The 27,928-nt window shown below is 36.2% G+C and overlaps 2 protein-coding genes across 7 annotated transcripts in view; one reads left to right on the forward strand and one right to left on the reverse strand.

Annotated features, from left to right (window-relative positions):
• KIAA2026 (KIAA2026 ortholog) overlaps positions 1 to 27,928 on the reverse strand; it is a 124,244-nt gene that overhangs the window by 77,788 nt on the left and 18,528 nt on the right. For 4 of the 6 annotated variants that reach the window (XM_037851105.1, XM_037851107.1, XM_037851104.1 and 1 more), the window contains one exon: positions 13,646 to 13,846. The exons of the other annotated variants lie outside the window; for them this stretch is intronic. In XM_037851105.1, coding sequence (XP_037707033.1) covers positions 13,646 to 13,846 — 201 coding nt within the window. The remainder of the gene's footprint in view (positions 1 to 13,645; positions 13,847 to 27,928) is intronic. 6 annotated transcript variants of the gene reach the window in all.
• LOC119545517 (60S ribosomal protein L17-like) lies at positions 17,937 to 18,539 on the forward strand. The gene has a single exon (XM_037851111.1). The coding sequence runs from the start codon at positions 17,970 to 17,972 to the stop codon at positions 18,522 to 18,524; it is 555 nt and encodes a 184-aa protein (XP_037707039.1). The 5' UTR covers positions 17,937 to 17,969; the 3' UTR covers positions 18,525 to 18,539.

The raw sequence follows: 27,928 nt of genomic DNA on the forward strand, positions 1-27,928 counted from the left end.
AAATGTTAATGGATTAAACTCCCCAATAAAAAGACACAGACTGGCAGAATGGATTCAAAAACAGGGCCCATCTATATGCTGCATAAAAGAAACTCTATTTATGTTTAGTTAAAAAACAAAAAATAATAAAAAAAAATTTCAAACAAAATCAAAACAAAGGAATAAGAAAAACAAATAACCTAAAATAACTACACAGCTTCCAACATGTTCCTACCATACCCCCCAAAATTAACAAACCACAGTCATTCCTGAGCATTCCCATACATTAAGATTACCCTCCATAACTTATCTGTTCTTATTAGATTATCGAAGAAACTCACCTTAGACACAAGGACAGAAGGGGCTGAAAGTGAAAGGTTGGAAAAAGATATTTCACGCATACAACAACCAGAAAAAAAGCAGGAATAGCTATTTTAATATCAGACAAATTAGACTTCAAATGTAAAACAATTAAGAGAGACAAAGAAGGACACGATATATTAATAAAAGGGTCAATTCATCAAGAAAACATAACAATCATAAATATTTATGCACCAAGCCAGAGTGCCCCAAAATACATGAGGCAAACACTGACAACACTAAAGGGAGTAGATACCTCTACAAAAAATAATTGGAGACTCCAATACATTGCTCTCTTCAATGGACAGAACATCTAGGCAAAACATCAATAAGGAAACAGAGATGTTGAAGTGTATGATAAATGAACAAGACTTGACAGACATTTATAGAACACTACACCCCACAACAGCAGGAAACATAGTTTTCTCAAGTGCTCATGGATTATTCTCTAGGACAGACCACATGTTAGGTCACAAAGCAAGTCTCAACAAATTTAAAAATATTGGTATTATACAAAACACCTTCTTGGATCATAATGGAATGAAGCTGGAAATCAATAATAGGCAGAAGGTCAGAAAATTCACAAAATATATGGAGGCTGAACAACACACTCTTAGACAACCAGTAGGTAAAGGAAGAAATTACAAGAGAAATAATAAATACCTTGAGGCAAATGACAATGAAAACACAACATATCAAAACTTATGGGATGCAGGCAAAGGTGGTGCTTAGAGGGAAATTTATCACCCTAAAAGCTTATATTAAAAGAGAAGAAAGAGCAAAAATTGAGGAATTAACTGTTCACCTGGAGAAACTAGAGAAAGAACAGCAAACTAACCCCAAAGCAAAGAGAAGGAAAGAAATAACAAAGATTAGAGCAGAAATAAATGAAATTGAGAACAGGAAAACAATAGAGAGAATCAACAAAGCCAGAAGTTGGTTGAGAAAATCAATAAAACAGATAGACCCTTAGGTAGGCTAACAAACAAACAAAAAAAGAGAGCACTTGCAAACAAATGGGAAAGGGGACGTAACTACTGACTCCATGAAAACAAAGGAGATAATGAGAAGATACTCTGAGTAATTACATGCTAATAAACTAGATAACTTAGACGAAATGGACAACGTCCTAGAAAAGCATATAGAAAAGCAAATAGATGACCTCAACAAACCAATCACAGGTAAAGACATTGAGTTAGTCATCCAAAAGCTCCCAAAAAAGAAAGCCCAGGACCAGACAGCTTCACATGTGAATTCTACCAAGCATTCAAGAAGGAATTAGTACCAAACCTATTCGAACTCTTAAAAAAAACTGAAGAAGAGGGAAAGCTACCTAACTCATTCTATGAAGCCAACATCACCCTAATACCAAAATCAGAAAAAGATACTACAAAAAAAAGAAAATTATAGCACAATCTCTTTAATGAATATAGATACAAAAATCCTCAACAAAATACTCACAAATCAAATCCAGCAGTACACCACAACCGGGTAGGATTTATTACAGGTATGCAAGGTTGGTTCAACACAAGAAAACCAATGAACGTAATACACCACACCAATAAATCAAAGGGGAAGAAACACATGATCATCTCAATTGATGCAGAAAAGGCATTTGACAAAATCCAACATCCTTTCTTGACGAAAACACTTCAAAGGATAGGAAAAGAAGGGAACTAACTCAATATGATAAAGGCAATATATGAAGAACCCACAGCTAACATCATACTCAATGGGGAAAGCTTTCTGTCTAAGATTAGGAACAAGACAGGGATACCCACTGTCACCACTCTTGCTCAACATTGTGCTGGAAGTTCTAGCTAGAGCAATTAAGCAAGAAAAAGAAATAAAAGGCATCCAAATTGGAGAGGAAGAAGTCAACATTTACTGTTTGCAGATGACATGATCCTATATGTAGAAAATCCAGAAAAATCTTCAGCAAAGCTACTAGAACTAATCAATGAATACAGCAAAGTGGCAGGCTACAAGATCAACATGCAAAAATCAGTAATGTGTTCCAATACACAAGTAATGAGCAACTGGAAAAGGAAATTGAGAAAAAATTTCCATTTATAATAGCAACCAAAAGAATCAAGTATTTAGGAAAAAAACTTAACCAAGCCTACAAAAGACTTATACACAGAAAACTACAAGAAACTGCTAAAAGAAATCAAACAGGACCAAAAAAAATGGAAGAACATACCATGTTCATGGATTAGAAGACTAAATATAGTTAACATGTCAATTCTACCTAAAATGATTTATAGATTCAATGCAATATCAATTAAAATACCAACAACTTACTTTGCAGAAACAGAAAAGCCAATAACCAAATTTATTTGGAAGAGAAGGGTGCCCCAAATAGCCAAAAATATCTTGAGAAAGAGGAATGAAATGGGAGGTTTCACACTACCTGACTTCGAAGCAAATTACAAAGCTACAGTGTTCAAAACAGCAAGGTACTGGCATAAAGATAGATATACTGACCAGTGGAATTGAATTTAGAGTTCAGAAATAGATCCTCTCACCTATGGACAACTGATCTTCAATAAGACGGTCAAGCCATTACACACGGGACAAAGCAGCCTCTTCAATAAATGGTGTTTGGAGAACTGGATATCCACAAAAAGAATGAAAGAGGATGCCTATCTCACACCTTATATAAAAATTAACTCAAAATGATTAAGGACCTGAACATTAGCACCAAGATCATAAGGCTTTTAGAAGAAAATGTAGGGAAATATCTTAAAAATCTAGTGATAGGAGGTGGTTTCCTAGACCTGACACCCAAAGCATGAGCAATCAAAGAAGAAATAGATAAATGGGATTTCCTCAAAATTAAACACTTTTGTACATCAAAGGACTTTGTCAGAAAAGTAAAAAGGCAGCCTATGCAATGGAAGACAGTATTTGGAAACCACGTATCAGGTAAGCATTTAATATTCAGAATATTATAAAGAGATCCTACAACTCAAAACAGAAAGACAAACAACCCAATTAAAAAATGGGCAAAAGACATGGATAGATACTTTTCTGAAGAGGAAATACAAATGGCTCAAAAAAAATATGAAAAGATGCTCAACTTCACTGGCTATCAGGGAAATGCAAATCAAAACCACAATGAGATATCATCTCACACCTACTGGAATGCCCATTGTCAATAAAACAAAAAATTACAAATGCTGGAGAGGATGTGGTGAAAGAGACACACTTATTCACTGTTGGTGGGAATGTAGAATGGTGCAGCCACTCTGGAAGGCAGTGTGGAGGTTCCTCAGGAAGCTAAGTACAGAACTGCCATATGACCCAGCAATTCCATTACTAGGTATATACTCAGAGGAACTGAAAGCTAAGACATGAATGGACATTTGTGAACTGATTTTTATAGCGGCATTATTCATGATTGCCAAGAGATGGAAACAGCCCAAGTGTCCATCAACAGATGAGTGGATAAACAAACTGTGGTACACACAATGGAATATTACGCAGCTGTAAGACAGAACAAAGTCCTGGAACATACAAAAACCTGGATGAACCTTGAGGACATTATGTTGAGCAAAGTTAGCCAGAAACAAAAGGACAAATACTGTATGGTCTCACTAATATGAATTAACATTAATGAGCAAATTTTGAGAGTTAAAGCTGAGAACACAGGTTATCAGGAGATAGAAACAGGGTAGAGATTGGGCATTTGATGCTGAAGGAGTATAAAATGTGCAACAGGATTGACTGTACAGATCCAGAAATAGATAGCATAATACTGTGTGATGGTAGCACAACATTGTAAGTACACTGAACAAAGATGTCTGTGAGTAAAGCTGAAAGAGGAGGGCTAGGGGCATGTATGACACCAGAATGAAAGTTAGACCATAAAGACTTGGACTGTGTATCTTAGTGAAACCTAGAGTGGTCAATGATGGTGACTAAATGTACAAATATAAAAATGTTTTTACATGTGGGAGAACAAATGAAATGTCAACTTTGCAAGGTATTGAAAAAGGGATGGTATTGGGGGAAAAATATAATCAATGCAAACTGGATTCTATGGTTAACAGTAACATTGTAATATGCTTCTGTTAAATGTAACAAAGGCAATACACCAAAGTTAAATGTCTATGAGAGGGGGATATAAGGGAGGGGTATGGGATTCTTGGTAGTGGTGTTGCTGTCTGACCTTGTTATTGTATTGGATTGTATTTTAATTTTTTTAATCTTTTTATTCTTTTTGGGAAAAAAAAACCTTTTTTTTGGGTAATAAGTATGTTCAAGTGCTGACTGTGGTGATAAACACAGAACTATATGATGATACTGTGAACAACTGCACACTGTGAATGACTGTATGGTATATGAATATATCTGTATAAAATTTCAGGGAAAAATAGAGACAGAACGATACAAGTGCTGGAGAAAATATGGAAAGAGGGATGTACCTATTTACTGTTGATGGGGAAGTAGAATAGTGTAGCCTATCTGGAGGACAGTGTGGTGGTTCCACAATAAGCTAAGTATACAGGTGCCATAAGGTTCTGCAACCTCATTATGGGGTATATTTGGAAGATCTAAGAGCAGTGACATGAAATGGACATTTGCACACTGGTGTTTATGGCAGCAGTATTCACAGTTTGCAATGGATGGAAGTGGCCTAAGGGTACATCAACTGATGAACAGAATGGTGAACTGGGGTGTATGTATACAAAAGAATACTGAGCAGCTGCAAGAAGGAATGAAGTTGTGAGACCTGCAATTAGGTGAATGGATCTTGAGGACAGCATTTTCAGTGAAGTTTGCCAGAAATGAAAAGACAAATACTATAATGCATCACTAATATGGACTAACTATAATGTACAAACTCTGAGAATTGAATCTAAGAGCACAGCTTGTCACGGGAACGTTTATTGTAACAGTCCTTAGATTGTAAGCTATTACAGCAGTCACATCTTGAGTTGTAATGGTTATCTCCAAATTCTGAGATGCTGAGGTCTTGTAAAAACTGGTCAGTCTCTGGAAATTTGGGTATCTGTGTGATGACTGAAACTCAGAACTAGAGCTCAGCAGTTATGAATGTCGGTATTACCTCATACAGCAAATGTTCAAAACTGCTGAAAAAGAATTCAGACTTTGATTAGAGACATGAATGAAGAGGATCCAGTTAGGACTAAGGCAAATCAGGCCAAAGTGTGAAGGATGATACTGACTGTGTTTTAAAACTTCAACTTCTGTGCAAGCCCAAAGGAAGAGATGTTTATATGGTGCACGATCTATACTTTCTGCAGCACACAAAATAGAAGCTGATTTTGAATTTCTGATATGAGAGGTGTTTTAACATACTTAATAGAACAGAAGCTTTATTTTCTCACTTCTTAAAAAGTTTTAATTAGAAAAAAAAAAAAAAAAAGAAGAAGAAGAAAGCCTATCCAGTAATCATATGGTCTTTGGCACCCACTCCTGTCTTCCAACATGACCTTTTCCTTTATGGATTGATGATTTCAAAGTCCCTCTCCAGACATAACTTTACAGTATCTGTATTCTCAGCTAGTTTCTGATTAACTCTTGCTAGAGTATTAGATTGACAGCATTGACAGACTGACAGAATTTCATGGGTCATGACAAATGGTAGAATAGCTGAACATAGGGAGAGTGTGTCTTGCACTCTCAGGTATCACACCACATGTTGTTGCTCAAATATCAGATTCTCCTGCTGAGTACTCAAAAGAAATCTTGGGGTGGGCCCAAAAGCTAGTTAATCAACTCTGCCTGTCCCACTAGCTATTTGGCACCTTATGAATTTTAATATTTATCATACTTTCAATTATAAAAGAAAAGCATGTTATTTTAGAAAATTTTGAAAACACTTAAGAGTTTGCAAGAACAAGTCCCACTATTTCTGATACATTTTACATGATACATATTACATGATACATATGAATTCTAAATTTTGATGATCATAAAGTTAACACTCTTGGCTCTGAAGACAAGAAGGCCACTGTGGCTAGAACTGCAAGAATGAAGAAGAGAATATAAGGAGAGGTTAAATAAGTACGGAGAGGCGAAAAGGTGGAAGAAGGATCTTATAAGTTATGTTAAACTCTGAAAACTTTTGTGTCCTTGCTTTCTTTTGAGAAGAGGAGAGGTGATGAGATAGGTGAGTGGTATGATCAAATTTTCTTTTAGAAAAGTTCACTCCAACTTTAATGTGGAAAACAGACTGGAATGAGGCAAGCATGGACACTGTAAAGTCACTTAAGAGACGATAATAGTCTAAGGGAGATGAAAAAATTGGAGGCAGAGAAGATTTTTAAAAAGTGGGCAAATTTGAGAGAGACTTAGGAAATAAAATCACGAGAATTTGGGGATGGACTGGATATGTGTATGAGAGAGAGGAAGGTGTTAAGGATGAATTCCAGGTTTTTAACTTGCATAATCTAATGGATGATCACTAAAACAAAACTAGAATAAAATCAAGTTTTAGGCAGAAAGACCATGGTTTCAGTTAATTGTAGATGTAATCAATCTTTTGTTTGCCCTTTGGATCCACTCTCCACCCTTCATCAATAGGCAACCTTGTCCTCTGGCACTCTTTGGGTTCAGTCAATAGGGAGCACCGTCAGGTGATCACAGACAGGAAAGTGGGATCAGGAATTTATTTCTTTGGTTCCCTCTTTGTCAGAGTGCCTTGGGCCTTATCTTTCAATAGAAGGTATCCTCTCAAAACAGCCTCTTCTCTTAACTTTCTCCTGGGTACCAGTAACTACTACCTCCAGTGCTTCACACAGTAACGGAGAAGTTAAGATTTAAGGGCTGATTATGATTACCAAATCATTATACAGATACTCTTTTTTATTTTCTGGTATATTAGAGTAGACAGAGGGAAATACTGGAAATCTCTTAATTGTAATCCAGCTGCCTTGATTTCTGAAAATTATTGTATAGCCTTTATCTTGTGCCCTTGTGATTGTAAAAACCTTGTGACTAACCTTCACTGTACCCATTTATCCAGTTTTTTCACTTTAAAGTCTTATGATTAAAAAAGATAGCCCCTAATGTTTACTAATGAAGGGTCCTGGGTCAGCCTGGAACTAACCCACCCCAAGTCCAAAGTTATATTAACAACATAAGCTGGATCTAACCAAAATGGGCCCACCTGACATGCACAGTAGCTTAGACTTTAACCTGTAAGTGACCTATACCTCATTGTACTACTAAAAATCAAGCCCATCATATTAAGGCCACTATTTTCTTACATACGTTCTGTGTCTAGGCATGTAATCAATCTGTGCATACTCAATAATTAGATCACCTCTAATTATATCAACTGAGGCCACTGTGCTCATTATCCTAAAACCTGCCCATCTTTTGATACTATAAAACTATCAGAATTACTGCAGTTTGGGGAGACAGACTTTGGGCCGATAGGCCATCTGCTCTCCTGCTTCGCACCTAGCAATAAAACTCTCCCTTTGAAACCCCGGTGTCTCAGGAATTGGTTGTTTGAGCGCACTGGGCAATGATAGACACCACAACCAGAGAATATGTTAAGTAGGCAATTAGGTCTAAAACTTAAGAGGAAAGGTTTGGGCAAAAGATGTGTCTCTGTGATGGGTGTGGATAAGATTACCTAAGAAGAGAGCCCTAGGACTAAAACTTGAGCAGCACCAACAACTGGGCAGTTATAGATGGAGCCAGATAGAACTAAAATATTAGACAACTATGACACTTAAGATTGAAGGAGAGTGACTACAGCAAAAGTTCTAAGTTTTATGTATTGTCAGGGAAGAGAATAGAATTAATTTTACTCTTTAAGGATGCATAATAAAAAGCCTTATTCTAAAAAAATTTTTTATTTCTATAATCTAATGAACACTTTATCAAGAACATATATGACGTTAATTAACTTTAATGAAATAACCTCCTCAAAACAACTCTAAGAAAATCACATTATTGTCATTCTATGGCTGTGACAACATTTTCTAAAACATTAAAGAACTTACCATAACTATATGATTAAAAGCAGGATGAATACACACACATTTAGATTACACATCAGACTAGATATCATACACAATTGTATTTATACATAATACATATTATGATACACATATATGCATGTGTGTGCATGTGTGTATATGTATACATAAATCCATCCACCCTTAAGGGAGACATATACATTATGTTTAATGTAGCATCTATGCCCCCCCCAGAAAAAAACCACTTATCTCATCAGGTAAATGTAGAAACAATGATACAATTTAATGTAATAACATAATGTAATATTATACATCAATTAAAATAATATAGAACAAAATATTCAACATGGATAATTCTCAGATACAATGCTGAGTTAAAATAGAAAGTTGCTATTTACATAAGCTATAAGACATGAAAAACAATGCTACATATTATCTATGAAAAAATACATTTGTAGTCAAGACATTAAAAATGCATGGAGTGTCCTCTTTTTGTGGTTATGACGGAATAACTGGACCGAATTTACCTTCCCACCATAAATACCTACTGAACTGGACAAAAGATACAAAATAAATGTTTTTGGACTCTGAGTAACAAATAGTGCAGGACTATGATCCCTGAGAGAAGTAAAACAAATAAGTGATTTCTACAGTTGCCCAGGCTTTCTGATTAAAAGCAATTTTCAGACTGTGAGTACAGGGAGAAGCAACCAAAATAGCGTCCAACGGAGTTGAATTAAGGAGACGGTGAGTGGCATTTGGGGAAAATGAGAAACCCGGAAGGAAGAGGGAAGTTATGCAGACAAAGAACTTCAGAATTCTACGCAAGTGTCTCTTTGAGACTTTGCTGACTTACTAGTCTGTTACTGCATAGAGTAATACTCCACAAAGTTTGGCAAGAACACCCAGGAAATTGTAAGCTAACAACTTGGACAAAATGGGGACATAATTGAGCTTGAACAGCTGTACTGCCAAGTCCTCAGTCATCAATAGGACATTCAGTGGAGACCTGAGAAGGATCATGCCATAGAGTATGGCTGAACTGGAGTGAAGGCTATTCTGGAGCCACCCTGGAAAAGCTTTAAACCTGGACATGAAAGGTTCAAACTGATCTATAAGCAACCTATCTGTCTGCCAGAACAAAGTCCAATCCTCTTTAAAGGAAGTAAATAAAAATTCAGACATTTAACAAGGTAATGTTCACAATGTCCAATTTCCAATAAAAAAATTACTGGACATGACAAGAAGCAGGAAAAATATAATGTAACCAGAAGAAAACCAGTAAACATAAAGTCTCATAAATGGCAGCAATAATGGAGCTAGCAGATAAAGACATTAAAACATGAATATAATGAGGAAAGAAATGAAGATATTTAAAAAAAGTAAATGCAACTTCTAAAGTTGAAAAATACAATATTTGAAATAAAAAGTTGACTGGACTAGACACCAAAGAAAAAAAGATTAGCAAATTTGAAAACTTAGCAGTAGAAACTATCCAAAATGAAGCACAGAGAAGAATACCAAAAACCCATAGATCAGAGAAGCAAAATGAACCCTTAGCAAGGTCAAGACACACACACACACATACATACAATCCCAAATCACAGAAAAATTGCTGAAAGCCTGTGATGAGAAAATCTTAAGAGCAGACAGAGAAATAATATACATTATGTAGAGAAGAACAAAGATAAGGACGGCAGCAGACTTCTTCAGAAACTATACATTGTAGAAGACAATGGCACATCACACTTAAAGTGTTGATTAAAAAACAATGTCAATCTAGAATCCTATATATCCAGAAAACTATCCTTCCTTCAAAATGTAAAGCAAAATAAAAACTTTCAGATAAAAAAAGCTCAGAATAACTATTGGCAGATTTACATTAAAAGGAATTTCAACAGGGTTCTTTAGGCAATAGAAAAATGATTTCTAGATGGGAACATGGATCAAAACAAAAGAAGGAAGACTGTTGGAAAGGGTAAATGTATGGATAAATATAAATCTTTTCTCCCTCTTTTAAAAATTTCTTTAAACTATAACTGTTTAAAACAAATAACAGTGTATTAGGATTTATAAAACATGTACAAGTAAAATGTCTGACAACCAATAGCACAAAGGATGGAAGGGATAAATAGAAGTATACCATGAAGTGGTATAACATTATTTGAAGTTGACTGTGATAAGTTAAAGCACCTACTGTAAACCCCATTGGGGAAAAAAAATCAAGCAATGAGGTATAGTTGATAAGCCAATAGTGGAGACAAAATGGAATATTAAAAAAATAAGAAATATTACCAGGGACATTACCAGGGATAAAAAGGGGTATATAATAAAAAAGGAGTCAATTCATCAAAAACTTTAAGAATCATAGATATGGATGCATTCAATAGCAGAGTTTCTAACTACATGAAGCAAATCCTACAGAACTTAGAATCTAAGAAAGACAAAAGTCACCATCCTAAAACAAACTGTATTTATATATATATATATATATATATATATATATATATATATATAGCAAGACACAACTGTAAATTTAATTTTAAAAAAGTGATTTACAATTGCATCAAAAAGAGTGAACTCTGTAGGGATAAAATCAACCAAAAACATGAAAGACATGCACCCTGAAAACTAAAAAATACTTCCAAAAAAAAAATTAAAGAAAACTTAAATAAACTGAGAGATATAGCACCTTTGTGGATTTTAAGATTTAATAGCATAAAGATATCAATTATCCAGAAAGTGACTGACTGCTTCCACGCAATTCCAATCAAAATTTCCTCAGGTTTTTTCTTTTTCTGTAGAAATTTAGAGTCTGATTTTAAAATTACATGAAAATGCAAAGATCTAGAATAGCCAAATAATTTTGGAAAAAAAAAGTTGGAATATTCATATTACTTAATTTCAAAGTTTATTATAAAGCTACAGTAATTAAGTCAGTGTGGTATTAGTATAAGGATGCACATCAATGGAACAGAATTAGAGTTCAGAAAGACTCATAAATATATGTTCAATTGATTTTCAACAAATACATAAAGTAATTCAACGGCAAAAGAATAGATTTTTCAACAAATGATACTGAAACAACTGGCTATCTATCCATATGGAAAAAAAGGAACTCTGACCCTCACCTCACATCACATACATTTATTAACTTCAAATGGATCATAGACCTAACTGTTAAAACTAAAACATGGAAATTCCTGGAAAAAAATATAGGTGAAAATCTTCAAGACCTTGGGTGAACAAAGATTTTTCAGGTAGGCTACAAACAGCAGAAAACACTAAAAAAAAAGACTGATGAATTGAACTCTAAAATTAAAAACTTCTTTTCCTCAAAAAACATTGTAAAGAAAATGAAAATGCAGTTCACAAACAGGAAGAAAATATTTACAATGTGTATATATCTGACAAAGAACTTGTATCTAGAATATATAAAGATTTTTTATGATTCAATAATAAAAGGTCCAGGAATTAGTAACAAAAAAATCAGGATAGTGTTTTCTTCTGAAGACAGGAAGGCAAGGACAGAGAATTTTGATTGTATCTATAATGTTTAATTTCTTAAAAAGTGGCTGGGTTGTGGGTACATGGGACTTTGTTATAATTTTATCTCTTCTTTGCTGAATACTTAAAACATTTATAATAAAAAAAGAAAAAATTAACACCATACCCAAAGAGATAGTTTAATTTATATTACTCCATTAAATCATCATAGTTACTAAGTCATTTAATGGGGGATTTCCCCCCCCCCATGTCTTAGTCACCTAAGTTTATTTGATATTAAGCATGGGTACAAAATAAACATTTGTAGAATCAGAAAAGGGAAAAAGATTCATTCTTATGTCTAGTATCCTACATATCCTACTGGCCACTCCCACTTGGATGTTTAAATGTTTCCCTCCTATACTTCAAACAAGTTATCAAATAAAAAAACAAAAAAAAGAGCTCACCATTCTTTCCCCACTCTAAAAACACTTACACTTTCAAGCTCTTCTATTTTCTTTGCTGTTTCCAGCATTTTGTAAGCCACAAGGAGGACATATTGCTTAGGAGCACAAGCACTAGAGCCAGACTGCCTGGGTTTAAATCCTGACACTTCTCCACTCAAAAACTGCCCGACCTTGGGCAAGTTAGTTAATCACTCTGTGCCTCAGGATAAATGTTGAGCTAAACTTGACAGTCATGGTCGACACATGTTAACCATTCTTGTTGTTAATATTTCTATTATTACAACTATATCCCGACTCATCTTTGTCTTTTACTTTGTTCTCAGAATACCAAGGAAGGCACTAAGCCTTGTTGATTGTTCCCGAACAACGTGACCTCTCCTTATGCCTGAGCGACATCTAGACTACTACAGCTCTCTCTTCCTACAAGCCTTCCTTTTCTCTTATCTTTCACTATTCAAATTTACTGTATACTACTTTCAGATTAATCTTTATCCCTTTCTATAAATCTCCCTTTCCTGGAATAGTTTTATAAGCTCTGTACAAGGAAAAAAAGTATCTCACAATGAGTTCTCAATCACTGCTATAAAAGTTATGATAAACTTTTTTATGATAAAAGGCTGAACTTTAATCCTTCAAATATCAAAGGAAGCTACATTTATTACTATAAGAGACAACAAAATGCTATAAATTGCCTTTGAGTGGAATTAGCATTTCTCTTTTACATAAAAAATCACTCCTAACATATTTTGAGATTTGATTTAGTACAGAAATCATCAGTCTTTGTTCTGCCAGTATAGAAACTTGAGAAATCATATATACTTTGCAGGCCCTTGTTCCCTTATATGTAAAACAAAATATGTTATGGAAGTACCATCATTCTATGCTCCCCAACCCTAAAGGTATCAATAATTGAGCACAACAGACTTCCAAGATGAGCCCAAAATAAGCCCAGTCATTCCAGAAATTGCTACCAATGGAGGAACTGGTAAAGGTGAAACCTACGTGTCATACTTGAACTACATAATCTCTGAAATTTCTCCCAATTTTTTAAAAGTGTGTGATTCTATTCTAAAGCTCTACAAATCTTTATAAAATTCCTCTAACTTAAAATTTATTGTTCATTTGAGAATACTTCTAGAAATCCAGAAAGCATTCTTTTACAAAAATTATTTTTATAGCTTTAAAGTAATTTGTTTTTGAAATTTAAAACTGTATTTTTAAATGAATTTCACTGTGATATTTCATTACAAATTCATACTCTGGTGACAACGCATTTTGGAACACTACTAAACTGGACCCAGAAATTTGATAAGGGCATACAAAAGTTACACATCTACTCTTTGAAAAATAATTTCTGGAAACTTGAACATCATGAAACTTAATTTTTACCTTTTTTCTTCTTTTGCTCTCAGCTGTTCTTCCTGTCTCAAAACTTGAACCATTACAGATTCAAAAACTCCACTTGTCAAGCCTGCCAAACTTCGCGGTGTTGACCGACGCCTTGTTGAAGTACATGCAGTTCCCTTCTCATCCTCCAATCCATAATAGCCTCTAGATGTAACTGCTATCGTTGTCTTTTCTCTCAAGTGCCTTGGAGAAGAATAAGTCAATTCACAGGGTCAAATCTTCTGGATAAATAATAAACCCCATCAACAAGTATTTTAAGAAGAATCCCTTTTGCTAACTACATTAAAAGTACTTAGTTTAACCTTACTTAGCTTTGCTTCAGATTTTTATCCTCCCTTCACAAATTTGTCATAAAATCACTCTGTGGGACAGTCCCTTCCCTACATTTAAAAACAACGCAGAACCAAAGCATTAAAATTAAGGACTAAACCACTATCTTTTCATGACAAAAGAAAAGTATATTGCTTACAAAATTAAAAGTTAACCACCTTTTCACCTCTGCTTATATTTCATTCTACCTATCATTGGTATGAGAAGTCAAAAAATAAAACAAAAATGCTTGGGAGAGAAAATTTACAATGATACATAACACTAAGTTGAGAATTTGGAAACCTTCTGACTAAACTGTACACAGAATCTAAGAATCTAGATTTCCTCTTCTACCTCATCACAAATCTCTCCCTATTCTGTGATGTTTTTATAGATACAAAAAGATACTAATTTAATGTTTAAAGATAATGAAAAATTGCTCCTTAGCAGTTTGGTCAATTAACCCTAAATCCTCTTAATGAATTTGAAACAACTTACTAAAATCACTTTACAAAACATTACATTAATCTTATAAGAATTTTAAGGCTAAACTAAAACCTGACCTCTTAATACATATCTATGTGAGAGTTAACTGAAAAAACAAAAAACAAACAAACAAACAACTTCAGGGAAAACAGGTGCTCTTCTACCTTTGTAAAATACAACAGAGCCTCTGAAAGCTTTGTCAATGTTTTTGTTCCTATAATGGCAAAAAAAAAAAAAAAAAAAAAAATGTTCAAAGAAGTAAGCATTCAATATACTGGATAAGAATCTAAACAAGTTAAAAATAGATACTAGCCCTGCTTTCCTATAGGCTTTCTTTAATACAAAATAGGCTAAAGGTTCACCAAAATATAAATCTTTACGGCATGAAATACAATTAAAGTCCTGTCCATCCTTGACTATGTCCACAGTGTTTTATTGCTCTAAAGTAGAATAACTTTTTAACAGTCCTACCCTCAAGAACGTCTAAACCCCATGAATAGTATGGTAGCAAACTTCTGTTGAACTGTGGCACTATTATATGTTTTCTATATCAGCCTGAGGTAAAGCATGAACTTTAAACTGTTCCAATAATACTGAAAAGTTTGCGCTAATACCGTTTCAGGCTATGATCCTTTTGAACCCAATGGCATATATCTGTTAATTGGAGTGGGAGTAAGAAATATGGGCCAAAGGAATAAAGCCAACTAGCAAACACAGATATCTACTGGCTATGCTTAGATTCATTCCAGTAATAGTGCTTTTACCAGGTGAACTAACTAGCTCTGGTATTATAATTTTAATTACTTCCCTAACAGTACTAATGGAGGAGAAAATTAATGCATAATATTATATAGAAAAATTACGACATTTCAGAAGTCCCAGGGTATGTAGAGCACTTGGGATAAGGATCCAAATATGGAGAGGTAAAGGCTGTATTAAGAAACATGGCTACAACTTTATGTAAACAAGTCAGAGACTAAATGCATTTTACTCTTTAACTTCAGTCTCAGAAGTGAACAAGATGAAGTTATAAAGTACTATTTTAACAGTATTTTCTAAGAGCAAAGACCAAAAAGAAATTAATATCCTTTATTACCTACCAGAAACAAAAGTTAATAAGATCTGATACTTATCACTCATAATAAAATATAAGAAACTAAGCTATTTCTCTCATATCACCAAGTAAAGATTAAAGGCTGGTATTACTGAGAAAGGGTACAGGGAAAGAACAATTTTAATACAATATAAATAGGTGTCTACACAGCCTTTTTGGAAGCCAATTTGGTAATGATCGTTAATATCTGAGATGCACATACTGTCTGATCCATCATGCTTCAAGGAATATACCCTAAAGATACACCTCCACAACTGGGATCAATAAAACACACACAAACACACACATCAAGTGTATTGTCATATAAATATATATATACACACACACACACACACACACACACACACACACAAACTGGAAACATAATGTCTATAGATAGGGGACAGGTTAAATAAAGTAATGTATAGCCACAACTTGGAATACCATTAAACATTAAAAGGATTAATGGATGAGGATTGTGGGAAGATGGCAGAGTAGAAGCTCCAAGAATCAGTCCCTCCACCAGAATAGCTATTAAACAGGCAGCAAATGTCTGAATCAACTATTTTGAAACTCCATACTCCAGTAGAACACTGTACAGCACTGTACAGCATCCTGGGAAGATTGGAAGGAAGAGACTGGTAAATTATGGTAAATACCAATAACCTGCTCTCTCTGTGCCCATCCCCTACTCTTGTGGCAGGCAGCAGTGGAGTCTGGTTCCTGGTATAGCATGCTTGTGCCAGAAAGGGACATAAAAATCTACTTCTCTAAGATGTGGAGTGGGTCTGGGCCGATCACTGATCACAGCTTTTGATTAGCTACTTCAGATCTCTGGGAGCCCAGCTCTGAGAGTGGCCATTGTTTCAACAAGCCCTGGACAAAGGCAGCAGAAGGGACTTAAAGATGGTATACTTCTTCAGTGCTGCAGAGGACAGCTGAAGGGCTTCAACTGCTGGGTAGGTCAAGAAAGCATAGCTTTGTGGAGTGTGGAAGAAGCTCCTGGTACCCTTTCTGGCCCCTCCTTCATCTCCCTCCAGGGCAGTTTGGACCTGGCCAGTGTTCCCTTTGTGGGTGCCTAGCCTTGTTCTAGTGGGGAAAGACTGACTTGGGATACTCTCCAGCAAGCCAACCTCCCATAATCTCCCCTTCAGGCAAAAGCAGCTTGAGACAACAAAGGCAGTGTTAAGAAACAACTGAGGTGGAATTCCCAGGAAAGCCAGAAGTTCTGTCTTCTGGGAAGTGGGGGGGGAGGGGGCATTCAAACTCCTATAAACAGGGAACTTCCGAGGCAACTAGCAAGTACAAGCCAGGATAAGACATAGGCCAGGAAAAGACAGGGAGGAATATGCACTTCGCATTCTCTTTCGGGGAACCTTCCTGACAGGAGGGCTGATGCTCAAAAAAAATCTGTCTTACCACCAGCTGGTTACAAACTCAAGATACAGAAATCTCAGAGGATATATGCCAGAGTTAACATTTTAAAATATTAAAACATACAGTGTGCAATAAAAGATTACAATACAAACAACAACAAAAATAGGAAATGATGACCCACCCAAAGAAAGAGGATAAAAATTCAGAAAATACCAACAAAGAATACTACTCAATGGACAAAATAGACTAAAACTTCTAAAAAATGATCTTCAGTATGCTCCAGGAGATGAAGAAAAATACAGAGAAAGAACTAATGGATATCATGAAAATGAAGAATGAACAATATGAGAATCTCAATAAAGAGACAGAAATTATTAAAAGGAACAAACTGAACTACTGGAGCTGAGGACCACAATAGCTGAAATGAAAAATTTGCAGGAGGGGTTCAACAACAGACTGGAAGTAGCAGAAGGAAGAATCAGTGAACTCAAAGACAAGACAACTGAAATTAGTCAGGCTGAGGATAATATATAAATATACATATATGTGTGTGTATATAAAGAATTATGAAAGTGAAAATAGCCCAAGACACACCTGGGACACCATCAAGCATACCGATATATGCATAACAGGAGTCCCAGAAGGAGAAGAAAGGGAGAAAGGGGTAGGAGTATTCAAAGAAATGATAGAAAACTTCTCAAACTTAGCAAAAGACATCAACATGCACATCCAAAAAGCCCAGGAAACACCAAACAGGACAAAGTTGAAGAAAATAAACACCCCATCGCATACCAATCAAACTGTCAAATGTGAAGGACAAGGACAAAGTTCTGAAAGCTGTAAGAGAAAAGCAACATGTTACATACAAGGGAAACCTAATTAGATTAAGTAAGTTCTGATTTCTCATCAGAAACCATGGAGGCAAGAAGACAGTGGGTTGAAAGAAAACAACTGCCAACTAAGAATTTTATATCTGGTGAGACTTTCTTTCAAAAATGAGGGCTTCCTCTTCCCGTAAGCGGCGCGAGGTGATCTCTGGAAATGGTTCGCTACTCACTTGACCCTGAAAACCCCACAAAATCATGCAAATCAAGAGGTTCAAATCTTCGTGTTCACTTTAAGAACACCCGAGAAACTGCTCAGGCCATCAAGGGTATGCATATTCGAAAAGCTACCAAGTATCTGAAAGATGTCACATTACAGAAGCAGTGTGTGCCATTCCGTCGTTACAACGGTGGTGTTGGTAGGTGTGCCCAGGCCAAACAGTGGGGCTGGACGCAGGGTCGATGGCCCAAAAAGAGTGCTGAATTTTTGTTACACATGCTTAAAAATGCAGAAAGTAATGCTGAACTTAAGGGTTTAGATGTAGATTCTCTGGTCATTGAGCACATCCAGGTGAACAAAGCCCCCAAGATGCGCCGCCGGACTTACAGAGCTCATGGTCGGATTAACCCATACATGAGTTCCCCCTGCCACACTGAGATGATCCTTACTGAGAAAGAACAGATTGTTCTTAAACCAGAAGAAGAGGTTGCACAGAAGAAAAAGATATCCCAGAAGAAACTGAAGAAACAAAAACTTATGGCTCGGGAATAAATTCATCATAAATTAAATGCAAATTAAAGCAGAATGTTGGTTGGCTTATTAAATTTGTTAAATATTAAAAAAAAAAAAAAAATGAGGGCGACATCAAGACATTTCCAGATAAACAAAAGCTGAGAGAGTTCATCACCAACAGATCTGCTCTACAAGCAGTGCTAAATGAAACTCTTCAGACTGAAAGGAAAGGACACTAGACAGTGGTTCAAAGCAGCATAAAGAAATAGAGACTTGCAGTAAGGGTAACCATTTGGGTAATTACAGATGCCTGTATTAGTAAATTGCATTTTTCTGGTATGTAATTCTACTTCTTCCTAGAAGTACTAAAATGCAAATGCATAAAAAGTAATGATGAAACTATGGGTTTGGACATAAAATGTACAAAAATATAATTGTAACAAGTACAAAAAAAGGGGTGTCTGGAGGGGTACAGGAAACACTGTATGTGTATGCTATTGGAATCAAGTTGGTATCAAATCAAATACGGTTGTTATATATTTAGGATATTAAATTCTAACCCCGTGGCAACCACAAGGAAAATATATGAAAAATACATCCAGAAGGAAACATGAAGGGACAATATGGTACAATATAAAAAAATTAATAGGAAAGTAGGCATTAACAGAATCGAGGGACAAAAATATTCTAAGACTAAACAGCAAAGTGGCAGAAGAAAGTCCTGCATTATCAATAGTTGACTTTAAATGTAAATGGATTAAACTCTCCAGTCAAAAGGCAGCGATTGGCAGAATGGATAAAAAAGCATGACCCAACTATATGCTATCCACAAGAGACTCAACCTCAAAACTGGAAGAACTAGAAAAAGAAGAGCAAATTAAATCCAAAGCAAGCAGAAGGAAGGAAATAAAGATTAGAGTGGAGATAAATGAAACAGATAATTAAAAAAACAGAGAGAAACAACAAAAGCAACAATAAATCATAATATTTAATGTTGGTTCTGTTTCCCTGAAGAACACTAATATGCAAGTCAAGGTGTTAATTTTTCATTTTAAATTTATACACATCATTAAAATTTTAAAAATTCCATTCATATTTTGTCCATAGTAAAGATCCTAATTAAACATGTTACTACTTCAATTTCATTCGTCAGAGAATAAAATGCAATAAAAGAAAACGAAAATAAATCTCACCCCTAAATAAGAACTGTCAAATCATTAATCAACAATCAAAAATATCCTAAAATAACTCCCTTTCTGAAACTTAAGCTTTTTCCCTACCTATTAAGAATATCAGAGAAGACTTCTGGAAAGATGGTGTAATAGGGAGTTGTAGGGCTCTCTCCTCTCCCCAAAACAGCTATTGAAAAGGCAGAAACTGTCCATGACAACTGTTCTGACGCTCTGGAGACCAGAGACCAGGAGAGTACTGTACAGCATCCAGGTAACAGCAGGACTAAGAGACTAAGACAGTGCAGTGAAAATCTGGGAGTAACTCATGTGGCCACGGCTCCTGGTACCCATCCTTCACCCTAGAGGCAAGCAGCTTCAGGTTGGCCTGGTCCCTGTCTGGCAAGCTGCTGTGGATTGGGAGGTCACAGAAGCCCTCCTCCCCAAGAACAGAGGGAGACATGGCCTAGTACTGAGCCAGCTATTAGCTGATAAATTTAGACCGCTGGGTACCACTGTTTCAGTACATCCCGTACAGGTGTAGCCCATACCACTGTTTCTACCAGTGTCAGAGGCAGTACCACCAGAATGCTAAAAACACCTTGCCTTCCTAGTGCTGCAAGGAACAGGTTGCTGAAGAGTGCCATCTGCAGGGCAGGCCAGGAAAGCACATCTTCAGGGAATTGTCATATGATCCAGCAATCCCATTACCAGGTACATACTCAGAATAACTGAAAGCAGGGATGCAGACATTTGCACACTAATGTTCATAGCAGCATTATTCACAATTCCAAGACAGAAACAATCCAAGTTTCCATCAACTGATAAATGGATAAACAAAATGTGGTATATACAGATGATGGAATATTATTCAGCTGTAAGAAAGAATGAAGTCCTGATGCATGCGGCAACATGGATGAACCTTGAGGACATTATGTTAGGTGAAATAAGCCAGACACAAAAGGACAAATATTATATGAACTAAATATAAAGAGCAAACTCATGGAATTAATATCTAGATTATGGGTTACCAGAAGATAGAATGAGGGTAGAGAATGGGAAGCCAATACTTAATCTGTGCAGAATTTTTAATAAGGTTGACTGTAAATATTTGGAAATGGATAGAGGTGATGGTAGCAGATTATTATGAGTATAATTAACAGTGCTGAATTATGGGTGTGTCTGTGGTTGAAAGGGGAAGTTTTGGGTAGTGTATGTCACTAAAAGGAAAGCTAGAAGACGAAACATGAGAAATGGTGAACCTGTTGTGGATGACGAAGGTGGTTAATAGTACAAATATAAGAATATTCTTCCATGAACTAGAACAAATTTTCCTCACTATTACAAGGTGTTATTAATAGGGTGGCATATGGAAAAAATACACTTAATGCAAACTATGGACTATAGTTAAAAGTAATATTATAATATTGTTCAATTAACCATAACAAAGGTACCAGACCAATGCTAAGTGTCAGTAACAGTGGGGTTTAAGGGATATGGGGTTTTTCTTTTTGGAGCAATGAAAACATTCTAAAATTGATTTTGGTGATGAAAGCACAACTCTGTGATTATACTGAGAGTCAATGATTGCAAACGCTGTATGGACTGTATGGTGTGTGAATAAAACTGCTTTTTTTTTTTTTTTAATTTTATTGAGATTGTTTACGTACCATACAATCATCCAAAGTGCACAATCATTTGCCCACGGTACCATCAAACAGCTGTGCATCCATCACCACATTTTTTTTTCAAGTTTTAGAACACTTTCATTACTGCAGAAAAGAAATAAAGACAAAAAAGAAAACTCGAATCTTCCCATACCTCTAACCACCCCCTTCCATTACTGACTTATAGTATTGGTATAGTACACTAGTTACTGTTGATGAAAGAATGTTAAAATACTACTAACTGTAGCACACAGTTTGTGATATTGCTTCTCTGTATATCCCTCTATTATTAACTTCTAGTTATAGTGTCATACATTTGTTCTAGTTCATTAAAGAGATTTCTAATATTTGTAGTCAATCATGGACACCGTCCACCACAAGATTCACTGTTTTATACATTCTCATATTTTAACCTCCAATTTTCCTTCTGGTGACATACATGACTCTAAGGTTACCCTTTCCACCACATTCACACACCGTTCAGCACAGTAATGTGCTACTGTCACCTCTGTCCATTTCCATTCAATCTAGTTAAACATTCTGCTCATAATAAGCAACCACACCCCATTCATTAGCCTCGTTCTATAACCTGGTAACTTATATTTCATGTCTATGAGTTTACATATTATAATTAGTTCATATCAGTGAGATCATACAATATTTGTCCTTACGTGTCTCACTTATTTCACTTAATATAGTGCTCTCAATGTTTCTTCATCAACCCATTTTTTTTTTAAGATGGTTTTGTTCACCAACCATACATTCCGTCCTAAGTAAACAACTGATGGTTCCCTGTATAATCACGTATTTATCCATTCACCACCATCACCACTATCTACATAGGGACATCTCCATTTCTTCCACAAAGAAGGAGGAAGAGTCAAAGAAGGTAGATAGACAAAAAGAAAATGCATGAAAAAAAAATGACAGCCAAATTAAACTAAAGTACAATAAAAGAGACAACTTCACCAATGCCAAGAGTCCCATATCCCTCCCCTTCTTATAGCCATTTAGCTTTGGTATATTGTCTTTGTTACATTAAAGGAATCATAATACCATGTTTCCACTGACTATAGTTTCTAGTTTGCATTGACTGTATTTTTTCCCCAATACCACCCCATTTTTAACACTTGCAAGGCTGACATTCATTTGTTCTCCCTCATGTAAAAATAAATTTGTACATTTTATCATAATTGTTGAGCACTCTAGGTTTCACTGAGTTATACAGTCCCAGTCTTTATCTTTCCTCTTTCATTCTGGTGTCCCACATGCTCCTAACCTTCCTCTTTCAACCATACTCACAGTCTTCTTTGTTCAGTGTACTTACATTGCTGTGCTACCATCACCCAAAATTGTATTCCAAGCCTCTCATTCCTGTCTTTTCCTACCTGTCTGTAGTGCTCCCTTTAGTATTTCCGGTAGAGCAGGTATCTTATTCACAAACTCTCTCATTGTCTTTTTGTCAGAGAATATTTTAAACTCTCCCTCATATTTTAAGGACAGTTTTGCCAGATATATGATTCTTCATTGGCGGTTTTTCTCTTTCAGTATCTTAAATATATCACACCACTTCCTTCTTGCCTCCATGGTTTCTGCCGAGAAATCTGCACATAGTCTTATTAAGCTTCCTTTGTATGTGATGGATTGCTTTTCTCTTGCTGCTTTCAGGATTCTCTCTGCCTTTGATGTTTGATAATCTGATCATTAAGTGTCTTGAAATAGGCCTATTCAGATCTATTCTGTTTGGAGTACGTTGCACGTCTTGGATCTGTAATTTTATGACTTTCACAAGAGACGGGAATTTTTCACTGATTATTTCTTCTATTATTGCTTCTGCCCCTTTTCCCTTTTCTTCTCCTTCTGGAACACCCAGGACATGTACATTCATGCGTTTCATGTTGTCATTCAACTCCCTGAGACGTTGCTCATATTTTTCGATTCTTTTCCCTACTTGTTCTTTTGTGTGTAGGATTTCAGGTGTCTTGTTCTCCAGTTCCTGAGTGTTTTTTTCTGCCTCTTGAGATCTGCTGTTGTATGTCTCCATTGTGTTTTTCATCTCCTGTGCTGTGCCTTTTGTTTCCATAGATTCTGCCAGTTGTTTTTTCAAACTTTTGATTTCTACCTTATGTTCACCCAGTGTTTTCGTTATATACTTCATCTCTTTTGCCATATCTTCCCTGAACTCACTGATTTGGTTTTTGAGTTGATTTAGCATATTTCTTTGAAAATCTTTAATTGATTGTTTCAGTAAAATGAAACAATATCTCGACTGTATCTTGACTGAGGTGTAAATCTGTTCCTTTGACTGGGCCACACCTTCATTTTTCCTATTGTAATTTACAGTTTTCTGTTGTCTAGGTATCTGGTTTCCTTAGTTACCCCTATCAGATTTTCCCAGACCAGAACAGGCTCAGGTCTCAGAAGGGGGCAACATTCAGTATCAGGTTTCCCTGAGGGTGTGTCTCAGAAGATTCACAGTCTTTTCTGTGAGGTCTCTAGCAGCTGTGCTTTTCCTAACCTGCCCAGCAGGTGGCGCCTGGCGCTCCCAACTGGTGTAAGGAAGGAAGTGTGGCCCCTTTAGTTTCTGTTTTGGCTGTTTTCCCCCCAGGCTCTGGAGTCTTGAGTTCTGAGGGGAAGGCTGGCCCTAGAGCTGGGCCCCACCTCCTTCCTCTTAGGGAAGATACACCCCTTAGGAAGTTATCTTCTGCATTTGAATTGCTGCTTTGTCTCTCTGACTCTATTATCTCCACCCCTGTCTGGGTCAGAGAGCTGGGAACTGAAAATGGCTGAGGCTCTCTCCACTGAGCCACTCAGGTTGAGAGAGAAAAAGGGAAAGAAAGCCCCCTTTCAGAGTCAGTCCACGGCCCCCCAGTTTCGCCTGTCAGTCAGAGAGAGCCCCTGGTCTTTCTGGCTCTTTAAGGTAAGTCGTCTCTAAAAGCCTCTGTCTGCTTATTAGGGGATTGTCTATATTTGTAGCTTGTATTCAGCAGTCCACATCTGTTAATTAAAACCCCAGTTGGAGCTGGACTAAGCTATATTCGCTGCTCCGGGAATGGTGCTTTCTCCTAACAGCGAGGTCTTGCAGCTCAGCCTGCCATTGGGGGAGGGGGCTCCCGGCGCAGTTCTCCAGTTTTTGCTCACAGATTTTATGCTGTGATCTTAGCCATTCCACCCAATCCAGATTGGTAAACGATGCATGGACAATCACGGTTGTCCCCCAGCAGTTGTTCCAGATTATTTACTAGTTGTTCCTCGTTGTTTATTAGTTGCTCCAGGGGACTAACTGAATTCCACTCCTCTCTATGCTGCCATCTTGCCCCTCCCTGAATAAAAATGCTTTAAAAAAAATTAAACAAAAAGAGTATTAACTTATGAAATTAGTCTGAAAATAGTTTGAAGATAATAATATGGCTGGCAACCATAAGCAAAAGTTAAGCAATGATTATGAATGACTTGATCATTGATTTTTCCAGTTATTTATTTTTTTATTTTTTTATTTTTTACAAAAGCATGACAGGTCTTTCCTGAGTTGTAAACATATTTAAAATTTCAGAATTCATGGGCTCAATATTATTTGAAATTACTAAAATAAGTATTAACAAGAAAGTGAATTGAAATTAAGCTTCATTTATTGTTAGTATATAGACTAACACTGGTCACCTACTAAAAACAGGTGTTTGAAAAGGTTTCCATTATAATATGACTTTTTACTTACCAAAAGCAATGTAAATGTATCACTTATAAAAACTGTATCTGCATAATTAAAACTTGGAAACATAATTATCTAACCTGCTTAAAAATATTCTAAGTGAAGAGTTTCAATTGCCTTTTTAAACTCATTCATTTAAAAGATATTAAAATGCAACTAGAGTCCTCAGGGTCCTAGCAAGAAAAAGATAACACTCAAAAGGAAGTGTTTAATGAAGGGACTATTTACAAATGTGCAGGCAGGGTTATGGGAAATGAGGAAGGGACAGTGAAGCATTCCTGGGCTACCAACTTCTAGGCCCAACAAGGTTAAGGGGCGGGAAGAGTTTCTGGAAGCAAGAGAGCTGCAACTATAAGAGAGGGCTGCATAATAGGAGCACAATTGCTTACAACCTGCAGCCCAGCAAAGAGAAAGGTGTGTAAATAAATATCCCTACTTCTCTGTCCTCCTGCCAGTGCCTCCCATTGGGTGAACCCAATTAGAAGCCAGGGGACAGGGAGCTCAGTTGATGGAGTCCTTAGAAAACAGCCTCCTGGCAGGGGGCACACAGCACAGGGTGTACAATGGATTTGGAGTGGCAAATGAAGAATATCCAGCAGAGCAGAACCTGGTAGTTTTTAAGACCAACTAAATGATATCAGGGAAGAGAGAAATTTTACTGATGGAGGTCAACAAAAAGTTTTGTGTGTTTGAAAGATATGCATCACAATATAGTAAGCCCACTCTGCAACACAACTGCTTCCGTTGGATTTAAGTATCTCTATGAGCTCTGAGTTACAACAATCCTTAAACCCAAATGCCAAAATAAACCTAACTTAAAACAAGTCTTTCAAATAGCTTTACAACCAAATATTAAACCAAGGTTTTCAAAACTAATGAAGCATCACAATGCCCTCACCAAAAGTAGCTTTCTGTTCCATCAACAATTATTAAATATTTTTAAAAAATATTCATCTAATCCCATTTTACGTGTCTAGTTTAAATTTTATAATATAGAGGTAGTAGAATAACATAGAAAACTATATATGATTTATAAACAAATATACATATGTTGGGGGTACACAGTCAAAATTTTTTCTGCTTGGGAAGTCAGATCATAAAAGCTTGGAGACTAGCGTTCTCATCTGCACCTATAAACTACCTGATGCCTAAAAGATTTCAGAGGAAAAAAAAAAGTCTTTATGACCACAATAAAAGCATTTATCACAGGCTGTTAAGTTCTACTCTCTTTTTACCTTCTATTCTTCCAGTTGTTACCCTTATTCCCTCTGCATTGATTCTCTGCCCTCATCCAGACCTCTAGTCCCTTGTTTGACTTCTCCATTTGCTCTAACATAATTCATCCTATTCCAGCTATCACATAGATAACTAGCTGAGATCCCATAACACATGAATAACCTCTTTTCTTATCAAATCCTCTATCTCCCGTGTCCAATTATCCTTATGTCTCAAGTACAGCATGTCTCTTCCATCTGGTCAACCTTCACTCCTAAACCTCCATTACTAAAGCACTATAGAAAAAATCACCACATTGTAGTCTGTCATCTAACTCTAACCTCAACTGGGATCTCAACCCTGCCTAAGATCTCTTTGAAGGAAGTCAACTTCCTCTTCTACTCTTTAAAAAAGTAATTTCAAATACCACTGTATCTAAAACAACTCCACCCCGCTATCCACCATCACTTAGCAGATGGCCTTGCCCACCACTTATTTCACAGAGCCCCATTAACTTCCTGCCCCACAAAAAAATAAAATTATCTGAACCCAAGCCCACCCTCACTTTAAGTTTAAAACTGTACCTCCCAGAGAGTGTACGCCACCAAGTTGCAATTCTGACAAATTAAAGACAAGTAAGGCAAATGCCAAGAGCCCAAAAACAACAGAAAATCTTAAAGCTTATGATAAAACCAGACAATATGGAGAACCCAAACCTAAACACCCAAATCAAAAGATAAGAAGACACACAGTACTTGGCGCAATTAATCAAAGAACTACAGACAGGCAACAAGAGCATGGCACAGGATATAAAGGACATGAAGAAGAACATGGCACAGGATATAAAAGACATAAAGAAGACCCTAGAAGACCATAAAGAAGGTATTGCAAGAGTAAATAAAAAAATAGAAGATCTTATGGAAATTAAAGAAACTATAGGCCAAACTAAACAGACTCTGGATACTCATAATAAAAGATTAGAGGAAGGTGAACAACAACTCAGCCTCCTTGAGGACCAGAGAACAAAAGAAAGAATGGAGAAAAAAAATCGAAAAAATAGAAATGGATCTCAGGGATATAATAGATAAAATAAAATGTCCAAATTTAAGACTCATCGGTGTCCCAGAAGGGGAAGAGAAGGGTAAAGGTTTAGAAAGAGTATTCACAGAAATTGTTGGGGAAAACTTCCCCAACCTTATACACAATATAAATACACAAAGCATAAATGCCTAGCAAACTCCAAATAGAGTAAATCCAAATAAACCCACTCCAAGACATATTCTGATCAGACTGTCAAATACTGAAGAGAAGGAGCAAGTTCTGAAAGCAGCAAGAGAAAAGCAATTCACCACATACAAAGGAAACAACATAAGACTAAGTAGTGACTACTCAGCGGCCACCATGGAAGAAGGCAGTGGCATGACATATTTAAAATTCTGAGAGAGAAAAATTTCCAACCAAGAATACTTTATCCAGCAAAACTCTCCTTCAAATTTGAGGAAGAGCTTAAAATTTTCACAGACAAACAAATGCTGAGAGATTTTGCTAACAAAAGACCTGCCCTACTTCAGATACTAAAGGGAGCCCTACCGACAGACAAACAAAGAAAGGAGAGAAAGATATAGAGCATTTTAACAAACATATATAGAATATTACATCCCAGGTCACTGGGACACACATTCT

This window comes from Choloepus didactylus, chromosome 10 (genome assembly GCF_015220235.1).
Source record: "Choloepus didactylus isolate mChoDid1 chromosome 10, mChoDid1.pri, whole genome shotgun sequence".
NCBI classification, from domain to species: Eukaryota; Metazoa; Chordata; class Mammalia; order Pilosa; family Megalonychidae; genus Choloepus; species Choloepus didactylus.

What these genes read in the sequence shown, in the direction of transcription:
- LOC119545517 (XM_037851111.1), top strand. Translation starts at nt 17,970, where the DNA reads ATGGTTCGCTACTCACTTGACCCTGAAAACCCCACAAAATCATGCAAA.